The sequence below is a fragment of the Cydia strobilella genome, chromosome 11 (assembly GCF_947568885.1).
Source record: "Cydia strobilella chromosome 11, ilCydStro3.1, whole genome shotgun sequence".
In the NCBI taxonomy this organism is placed as follows: domain Eukaryota; kingdom Metazoa; phylum Arthropoda; class Insecta; order Lepidoptera; family Tortricidae; genus Cydia; species Cydia strobilella.
This window is the reverse complement of record NC_086051.1, coordinates 10,405,579-10,416,554: the sequence shown is the minus strand read 5'-3', so window position 1 is coordinate 10,416,554 and position 10,976 is coordinate 10,405,579. Positions and strand designations below refer to the sequence as shown.

The 10,976-nt window shown below is 39.5% G+C and overlaps 1 protein-coding gene across 1 annotated transcript in view; it reads right to left on the bottom strand.

The window, feature by feature from the left end:
• Window positions 1-1,439: 1,439 nt before the first annotated feature.
• The window catches only part of LOC134745686 (sterile alpha motif domain-containing protein 1), an 88,327-nt gene continuing 78,790 nt past the window's right edge, over window positions 1,440-10,976 (bottom strand). Inside the window, exons 5-6 of the mRNA XM_063679802.1 lie at window positions 9,862-10,042; window positions 1,440-4,743 (exon numbers count right to left, since the gene is read on the bottom strand). Of these exons, the coding sequence (XP_063535872.1) occupies window positions 4,429-4,743; window positions 9,862-10,042 (496 nt within the window). The 3' untranslated portion in view covers window positions 1,440-4,428. The remainder of the gene's footprint in view (window positions 4,744-9,861; window positions 10,043-10,976) is intronic.

Genomic DNA, 10,976 nt, shown 5'->3' with positions numbered 1-10,976 from the left:
GGGCCTGACACTTTGCTAGAGAAAGATAGTCTTATTGCGATTCCTATAAGAGGAAAGAGAAAATAGTGCCATGCTTTGTCATTATCACCGACCGGGTGGCATCATAGGTAGGAGGCGATGGCGAAATACCGAAATTTATAAGTGAAAGAGAAAAATCCTATGCTGCCCTAATTTTATAAGAATATTCTTTCTCTTCCCCCGGTCGCTCGGTGGCGCGTCTATAACTAACCAGAAATATATGATCATTGTCAAGAGGGCGCTGTTATTCTCATGTATGAGGTGACAGTTCAGTTTAGTATGAAAAATTTCGTTCCAATGAAATTCCGCAACATGGCGCGTGATCATATATTCCTGGTCAGGCTTTACTTTATATACTATGTCTATGACGTTACCCAAATGATATTGAGGGCCCTCCACACGCGGCGCGAAGTCGCGAACGCGAGTGTGGAGTTGATTTCGCTGATTAGCGAACTAGACTCCACACTCGCGTTCGCGGCTTCGCGCCGCGATTCGTGCACAAGTGTGGAGGGGGCTACACATGAAATATTTCTGCGAACTCGACTCTACATCCGCGATTCGCGCACGAGTGTGGAGGGGCTGTATATGTACTTGAAATTAGCCATATTGATCTGTGCGACATCAGGGGTGCGAATCTCCTCGCTTCGGGTAAACTCGGTTCCGTTCGGCTCAGTATTGCTCCGAGCAATTATTAGGGTTGGCACAACTTGACGTCCCTTTGCGTGCACGACCACAGATAAGATACTGACTTGAATTTTGGCAACCCTAAATAGCCAGAAGGGATAGTACCATATATTAGAAAGGGATAGCATGATTCGAGCCTGAACCGCTGTCAAACTTCGTTTTGTAGGAAGTTTCCTTTTTGTACGGTAGTACTGGACGCGTAGCCAACGTGCCAATCGTTAACGCTCCGTAGCGTATCGTAGTTATATCTCTCTATCACTCTTTCTAACTAGTGCGACAGTGACAGTTGCGTTTCGTTCGCTACTGAGCGTTAACGATTGCACGTTGGCTACGCACCCTGTAGTACTATTATTTATTCTGTGGCGACATCATGTTAACCTTTTCGACGCCGTGTCAAACACAAAAGCGTTCATCCAGACGCCACATATCGGTCATTTGCGTTGGACCTGCGGTGCCGATATATCGGTCATTGGCATTCGCGCTAATCCGGTAAAGCTCACTCCACACGTGCGCGAATGAGTCTAGATTTAGACCAAGCTATGTTGGCAGCGATTTTGATAGCACAGACTGCAAGTGTTATTTTAAACGTCATAATTTCATAGAAGTTTGACATTTAAAATATCACTTTCACAGTGTTCTATCAGAATCGCTGCCAACTTAGCTTGGTCTAACTAACTTGACCGATATATTGGAGTGGTAACATTTTTTAGATCTTAAAATAGTAATAAAAATCCATGTTTTATTATTGGTAGGTCATAATTTAATGCGGTTTTTTTAATTAGTAACATTTGCTTCTGCTTTTACTTATTTAATATGACAATGGAATATTGTTCGTTATCTAGATAATTAATATTCTGAAACTATTTTAAACAACTTTTATATTTCGTTAGCAATTTGTACAATGACTGCTTTTACCACCTCTGGTCACAATTCTAAGGCTATAATTATAATAACAAGGTGATACATTAACCAGGCATTCATACGTAGGCCCACGGGAAACTGTCTACCTGCCAACTGGCGACATATCGTTGACGCATTATTCGCAATAAGAAAATATAGCACGTAGCTTAAGGACCTACCAAGCTATCCACTCCGAAGCTTGGCACTGTGCAGCACAAGCATATTCAGTACAAAAAAATACATGTGCCGCACGGTGCCGAACACTGGTGGAATCCCGCCTTTATGGATCGTGTTTTTGACAGATCCGCATAGATTTCGAACCAGCGTAATTAGGCCTTTCCCGACTTGATAGTACAGAATCGGTGCAGTAAGCAGTCAGCGCCTATACGCGTCAGTACCTACCCCTTAATTCTATTGGACTAGGTACTTGGACTAGTCAATTGCAATACCCAGGCCCAAAATAATTTAACAAAAAGCGTACAGGTTAGCGAGTTGGCGGATAAAAAGTTGCAAGGAACCATTATCTTAAAAATACATTTTGTTGTTTATGGTTTCACGTCATATAAGCATAACATAATAGGTACACAATTAATTGATTTATGTGTCAATATGGATTGAATTGTATTTGTTAATTGTAGTGGCAAGATAGTTATAATAATAAATAAAGTTTAGCTTTTAGTTTACTTTGAACAGTGAAAATAAAAAACTTGATACAATTTTATTATGACAGTGGATTTGCTAAGTGATAGGCCTGAGATACACTTGTAAGTTTTACTTACGTAAGTAGGGACAAAGCTATTTGTTAGAATGAGATAACGATATTCATCTCTCATTCTGTAGTATAGCTGTGTCCCTACTTACGTAAGTAAAACTTACAAGTGTATCTTGGACCATAGGTTGGGCGCTACTTTCACGGACGTATTGTTGTACGCATAACGAGTGCGTTTATCAGTCCTATCGGATAGATTTCAAGTCTATAGTCGACTCAATAGGACACTAATCAAGTGCGATAGACATATAAAACACGCCCGTAATAACAAGTTTTATGTCACCTTTTTACATTTGTCATAGTGTTTCTCACGTAAATGGCATAACCTATACATATAATAGGTAGTCGATGTTGTTATCTGTTGGAAAAGGAAACACCTCTCTGATCTGATTCTAACAGATAGCGGCGTCACAATTTAGGTACGCGAGTGAAACTTACAAATGAAAAGACGACTTTGTATCAGTTCAGTTTGGCATCAATGGCTAAATACAGAAAAATTTACCGCCAGAAAGTTATACAATGCGGATTATGATTAAATTAAGCAGTTTGTGTTTAAATGTAGTCATGTTTAAGCTCTTGTTCAACCACATTTTATTTTTAATGAAATAATTTTATTAACGTACACATGTTCTGAATAATTTGATAATGAAATAAATTACAAAATATTGAAGTTAACTGCCAAAAATAAATTACAATAATAAATAGCTGCACCGAATCCCAAATTGGAATCAAAACACGTGTACCTGGTTCCATGAACAATAAATACCTAATATAAACCTAAATCAACCAATATTTTATCAACAATGTCTATCGTCCCTAATGAGATTTCTATATCTGATTGTCAGTATCGCATACTACAGCGCGAAAACTCACTAGAACACTATATTCATCCAACATAACCTTTCCCCTTCTCATAGCTACACATTTGCTAGGAAGGGAAATACAGTACGGTAGATGTTGGAATATCCTTCGTTTAGAAGTCATATTTTCTGAAAGGAGTGCACAGTGCACTGCAATTGAGAAATTGTAAAAGTCAGAATATCGTAAAATGACACGCACTGTAGGTTGTGTTGTGTTGGATGAAGCCAGTGCGCTCACGGCCCGCGGCTAGCCCGCCGTGCGCCGTGCACCCTGCACCGTGCGCCGTGCACCGTGCGCAGTGCACCGTGCACACAAGGGACCGCGGGCAGCGGGCGGAGCGGAGGCTGCAGTACAATAAGTAGCATCGAGATTTCAACATAAATATGGAATGTAGTAAACACTCAATTGAAAAGACCCTCGGATTCTGGCAATTGTCCATTATTAATCTAATATTAAATTAGAGATATTATTTACAATAAAATAGTCACTATGCTATGTAAATTAATATTCCTTGCATTTACTGTACTGTTACAGGATATGTTCTTTATACACCATTATAAATAAATATAAAAGTTGTTTAAACACAGATTTATAGCTGCTGTATAGAAATTATTTTTTAAAATAGGTTACTTAAACATGAAACTGTACACTGCAAAGACATTAGCTTATTGACTGACCTTCTCCATAATATACAATATCATCAAGGTTACAATCGAAAGATTCATTAAATATTATATACTTTTAATTGTTTCTATTTGAATTAAATTTACCTAAGACAACATACTTCAATGTAGACTTTAGTGTTATATTTTTATTTATTTCAGTCTTAGTTTTTGCGAAACTCAAGAACAATGCGAGGAACACGGACGCACACGCTACGAACGCGATACACACCTACACACACTAGCGGGCTGCGAAACCTCGTCTTATGAACATAACTTTTCAATAGAAACAATTATCTCTACGTCTAAACCGATTAAAGTATTAAGACTAGCGTCGCTCGCGGCGGGCGCGGGGCGCGACCGTCACATATCACAAACGTCCCCGCGGCCCCGTCCGGCCGAGGCCGGGAGTCCCAAATAAATAAATACCAAGTCTATAATACTCCGGGACAAGCGAGCACCTCGGCGAGTCTGATCGTCCCGATAATGGAATGTAAGCGTGATATGGTAGAGGGAGGCGCGGGCCGGGTGACGTCACGCGTCGGGCGGCGGCGGCGGCGTGGGCGGCGTCCGGCGCGGCACCATCACGCACGGCGGCGGCGGCAGCGCTGGCACCTGCACCCCAGGCACCCCATGCACCCCAGGCACACCAGGCACCCCAGGCCCGCGCGCGCCCATGCGGCCCCACCAGCGCGTCGCCTTCTGCAGCAGCCCGTCCTTCTTGTGGCTGCCGCCGGCTGCGCAACCGCCACCCCCGCCCCCGCCCCCGCGCCGCGCCTCCGCCCACTCGGGCACGTCGCTCACGCACTTGTTCGGTGGAGGCTGAAAACTTCTCATCAACTCGGCTTGCTGAAATCGAAAACGAAGGATCGTATTAATGACGTGAAAAGGCAGATTTTCAGACGACCGGTCTGGCGTAGCGGGTAGTGACCCTGCCTGCGAAGCCGATGGTCCTGGGTTCGAATCCCGGTAAGGGCATTTATTTGTGTGATGAACACAAATATTTGTTCCTGAGTTATGGGTGTTTTCTATGTATATAAGTATGTATTTATCTATGTAAGTATGTTTATCGTCACCTAGCACCCATAGTACAAGCTTTACTTAGTTTAGGGCTAGTTTAATATGTGTAAGATGTCCCCTAAAATGTATTCATTTATCACCGCTCCATCGGCGGCCACGGATAATCTGAAGCGGTAAATAGTTACTTTTTCCCCAATCACTGAAGACAAATAAAGCGAGCAATAAACCCAAGAACTGTGTCTCGCTTACACAAGTAACCATATTCACAAAATGATAGTTATGCAATTCGGTAAATGCATTTTTCTCTTTCAGTCACAATATTTGACATATTGCATTATCCTTTTTAAGGCTCCGTGGGTTCAGGTTCTTCTCTCACTCTCACTGAGCGTAAGCGTGAGCGAGATGGGTGTGCGCTGTGCGTGCTCGGGATCGCGTTTTGGAAATTTAGTTTTAGTAAGTTTTAACAAAAAAAAAAGTATAAACAGAAATAGATATCATATACTAAAGAAAAAGGGACCAAGTCCACCGGTGGCCGAGGCGGGAATCGAACTCGCGTCTTCAGCTCACGCGGCTAACGTCTCACCACTAGACCACCCGGCCACCGGTGGCCAGGTGGTCTAGTAGTGTGTGTGACTACTTAAAAACAAACCAAAAATTATATCATAAAATAATTTGATTTGTTCCCTAGTTGAAAAAAAAAAGTAATCGATGAGTTCGTTCAAAAATAAAATTTCGCATTTTTAGAAGCAATTTTCATAAGGCATTTAAAAGGCCTTAAGATTGTTAGTTAAGTTTTTGCCAACCGTATTGTGATCTAAAAAAGCGCTACAAGTTTTCAAAAACTCTGCTGACTGAACCTGCTGCACCTTAATATATATTATATAAGTAGGTACGTTCGTGGCTGCAGCAGCGATTGGGAGTGGAAAAGCAACATGAAAAGTGTCCAAGGTCACATTATTATAAATGTTCTTTAGATTAGACTTCGTCTTATGATTCGGTGTTTCGTCAGTAAGAACCCAACAACTAACTACAGTATAACAGTACCTAGAAGTACATATTTTTGATGAGCTAGATTTGGATTTTTAATGAGGCTTATTTGACAGACGTTTTTTCATCGCGCTTTGTTGACTTCGTACCCTGTAGTTCTATTGGTAACATTGACTAATTGGAGTCAAGCTAACTCGTTGATTTGTTCACTGGCATAAAAGGTTGCTGAAGGAAAGAATGGCAACTGACACTACGACTTTGACCAGACCAGTTAAGACCAAGAACAGGATGTGACGACTCGGCAAGGTATTAAGGAGTGCAGATCTTAATTTATATGAGAACAAGTCAAAGCTTAATGAATTTGAAGCGAAAAGCAGGAAAATGTAATTTACCTAACAATCTTACCATTACCACAAAAAGTTGATGTACTTATTATGTCTTTATAATTTCAGCCCCAATTTATTTGAAAATAAAAACATAGTAAGGCAGTGATGACTTCGAAACCATAAATTGGAAAATGGACTTTAATATTTAGCCAATAATATTGAATTATCATTTATCAATTATATCAGATAAGCAGTCTGCTACTTAGACAATACCTGCCAATACTGTTAACAGTGATAAGAAGTGTGCAGTCTACAGTTAAGAGGGGGGTTAACGCAAATATTTAATTATTATTTAAGTAATTTAATATTTAAGTTTTACACGTTTTAAGAGGCCGGTGTCGATTTTAGTCGCAAAAATGTAAAATTGATAGATTTAGTCCGTGAAATTTTACACTTTTTGTTACCTAATTGAAATAACAAGTACTGGTTTATATTAGCACATCTTCTTATCTTACCTTTTATAAGATCAGTTTTTTGAAAACAGACTCACTAAATTAGTAATGTTTGCTTTTTTGATGGACGTTTAGGTAAACGCGCGTAAAGCACTGATTTTGTCGCTCTTATTTGTAAATTTTGTAAAGTTTGGACTGCTAAACATGGTAATTTTGTATTACACATATCCTGTACTTGACGTTTATCAGACTACATTTTTATTATTATGACTTTGAAGTAGTGTAAATGAAAGTTAGACGAAATCAATTTTCTCCAGAAATTACTTCAAAACAAGTGACAATTTCTCTGAAAATCGACTTAATTTCAACGTAATTTTGATACTTAAACAATCTACAACATTTGCTGAAACTATTCTTATACATCAATTTGTATAATTTACCACCATGATTTTTTGATGGATTTTTAAAAACTGCCCCTTCTCTTCATGCATTACCGGTGACGCACGCTCGCGACCTCATTATTAAAAGGCAAGATGAGAAGACGTGCTAATAGAAATCAATACTTGTTATTTATATATTACGTAACAAAACGTGTATAATTTCAACGACTAAATCTATCAATTTTACATTTTTGCTTCAAAATCGACTACGGCCTCTTAATCAAGGCCGAAATGTCATGAAAAAATTCACACGGACTATATAGGCAAGTAAAGACTCTAACCAAAACGTTAAAAGAAGAAAAAAATCACGAAAACATGTCCAATTTTCATTAATTTTCAATTGTACATCGTTACCCTGCATATCACAGCTGTATAATTTTAATATAAAATAGATAGGTAGTGATATAGCCTAAAGGATTCGACAAGCAACATTTTAAACAGAAGTAGGGACTTATATTTTCAGAGTTATTGAGGTAAAACGTTAAAACCCGCACGATCGCCAAATCTTCCATCGCAAGTTTTGCGCGGCGCGCCATATCTTTTGTCCCCTTCTAATTTCCTGGCTTTACGCCCCCTCTTATTATTTACATACGCAACACCGAATGTTTTGAAGAACCGAACTACAGTTCAAAATCATGTAAAAAAATAAAAATTAGAAAGTGTAACTATTTATTTTCGAGGAACAATCCATTCGCTTATTATATCTGCTTTACAGATTACATTATAAATTGCAGGCATGTCAATCTACAGGAATTCATATTATGATCGCCAAAACAGATATACAATACAAGAACATAATCAATAAAATAAAATATCAATTCAAAAATTAAATAATTACAGGATACTAGTAGGTATTTCGAAATAATGTCAAGATAGTATCTCCTGTAAAGGATCGTCAAAATCTATACATCGTTCATAAATTCACTAAAGGGGCCCACTGACTATCAGTCCGCCGGACGATTTTGGCCTGTCAGTTGTTCGGAACTGTCAAATTTTTGTTACGACTGTCCGGCGAACTGATAGTCCGTAGGCCCCTTAACAGAATACAACGGTCTATCCAACAAAAAATCTCTTAATCGGCGTTTGAATGTTTGATCACACAGTTCACTTCTTATAACGACCGGAAGTCGTTCATAATAAGTACCTAGGTAGGTATCACACGGGGGTATTTTTATGGTTTTGGGGGTTATTTACATTTATTTTATGATTATAAAATACTGGCTACATATAAATTATATGAGGTGCAGCCGGGCTAGCACATGATTGGCGCGAGAGTATCTCGCCGCGACATAGACTACCCGTCCCTCTTTAATTCATACAGTTAGTAAAAAACGGGTAGTCTATCTCGCGGCGAGATACTGTCGCGCCAATCATGGGTTCAGCCTACAGGGGGGCCATTACGACTGCGGGACAATTAAAACTAATCGAAATATCTTCCATGTTTTACATTATTAACTAAAGTGTCATATATGTCCAGATAGCGAAAAAGATGTGTTGCGTGACTCTAGTTAATAATGTAAAACATGAAAGATATTTCAATTAGTTTAAATTATCCCGCGGTCTAAATTGCCCCCCTGTACCTTATTACCTAATTGGAAAGATAAATGGAATTTAGGTCAATATACATTGTCTTTGTGACGTTAGAAACGTCGAGTATATCAAATTGTACACTTGCAACATAACCACGGTTTATTGTACCGTATTTGCGGTGTTTATTTTTATTTCAATTAGACATGTAATTGGACATTTCCTACGTAGAATAAATATGCCAAGAGAAGTGATTATTCGGAAGTGGTTACTGAATCAACCTAACCTAACCTACAAAACAGTATAAAAGACAAAAAACATTTAGGTAATTAACTAGTTTTACTACAATAATGAAATTCAGTAAAGTTTTTTACAGCGTGTGTATTGTTTTATGTTTAACGTCATATGATCCATGTTAGTTATAATGTTCGACGTCAAATTAACATAAATTATTGATACCTGTCTCCGATCATTACTAATTATGTACTGTTGAAATTCCATAAGAGTAGAGATCACACCTCGAGGTGTGGTGTGAACGACGTTCCTATCAGGATCGAGTTAGTGCGCTACGTCGTCTACCTATCACTTGCCCTCTTAACGGCTCGGCCACGACATTGCGAGACTGGCGACGGCGGCGTCAACCATAGGTTGGAGCGAGACACAGCGATCGGACCTTTCGTTCCAACCTATGGTTGCCGCCGCCGTCGCCAGGCGCGCAATGACGTGGCCGAGCCGTTACGTCGCTAATGATACGCTGGTACGATAGCGTAAAATGGGGCAAATGCGAGGTTAGCTTTGTATGGCATAGTTATTAGGTACCAAAAAACAAGGAAATAAAGTCCGAAATTAACGAAGTTTTACCCAAAATCCCTAGCTAAAATAATATCGGTATTGCACAGCAAATGGATAACTACTATCGTTACGCCAAGCAGTGTTTGTATCTCTTTTATCTAGATAAGTGGGTAGACATAGTTTGTTATCCGTACCGTACCCTTTTCAAGTTATATGGTGGCACGAGATACTCAGATTAGGGTTATAGATAAAATTGATAAGTGACACTGTGTTTTACTGAGCGCAGCCGAGATACGTGCAGAAGTCGATTCGGTAAATAAGTAACATTTGTCATCATATAAATAACATCTCAAGCTTCGTGTCTCTGATTGGTTGATGCCTGCATTTTTCTCAAACCGCAGTGGAAATGCAAAGGATGATTACCTGATAAGGGACTCGTAACTGCAAATGGGCATCCTGCCCGTATTCGCCGTCCGGCAACTGTATGCTCGGTGGCAGGCCGAGCCGCTCGGCGGCGGCCGCAGATCGCGCTCTCGCGTCTTGCTCCACCATCTCTTGAATTCTCCCCACCATCGCCTGTATTCGCTGCTGCTTTTCCCATTCTCTGAAATTATTAACATTAATCATTAATCTAGCTGGCCAATCTAATTGCAACGATTGATGGGTGTCTGAGGATATCTGCCAAACATCAAGAAAGCTATCCATAAGATTCGTATAGATCTGAGGAGAGGTGCTTAATTTTGAGACCTGCATGTGAGTGGTGGCATACATACTGATAGAAGAGTAGTAGAGTTTGTTGAGTGAATGAAGGGCGTTGTCCTCCGTGGTAATAGTAAAAATAAAAAGTTAAGAACTGCTGTCAGGTATAGGGTATAGTAGATGTTTTATGTAGGGGAACAGTTGGATTCAATTGCCATATGAACCAGCACAAGAGAATGCTGTATGTATCATTGTTATTATTCCATAGTTTAAAAAAAAAATTATATCTACGTCTATATCCCGAAATCTCAAATACTGACATAAGCAAAAATACCTACGTAGGAAAAAATGTCTGGAACATAATACCTATATATACCAATACATATTCCCTTCTGTCTCCATCCCACGTGACAGGGTCCATAAGGACAACGATAAAAATCAATCTAATGAATGTAGAAATTTTGCGAACACAGACAGTTAAAATGGAATGTTTTAATAAGGAAATTGCATTTCCATGACGTGCAGGTCTTGAATCTTGATACGAAAGATAAGAACATGATAAAAACGTCTTCATTGGCTGCGTACTTATTCTGCAGAAGCCAACGACCACAAGTCAACTACAAGTAATACAATACATAGTACATATTGCACTCGCCGCCGTTTGAAGGCCAGAATGCAAGTAAAATCGTCAGTCATGATCTTATGAACAGCTCTCGCTTGAAGCTTGAATATTTGATTAAATCTCTTGCATGCACGTGTAAGATAAGTGCAAACTTCGTGCTAGCGGCGTGGTCAGAACCCATATACGGACATAGATATAGCGATAGGTACCTGGTACG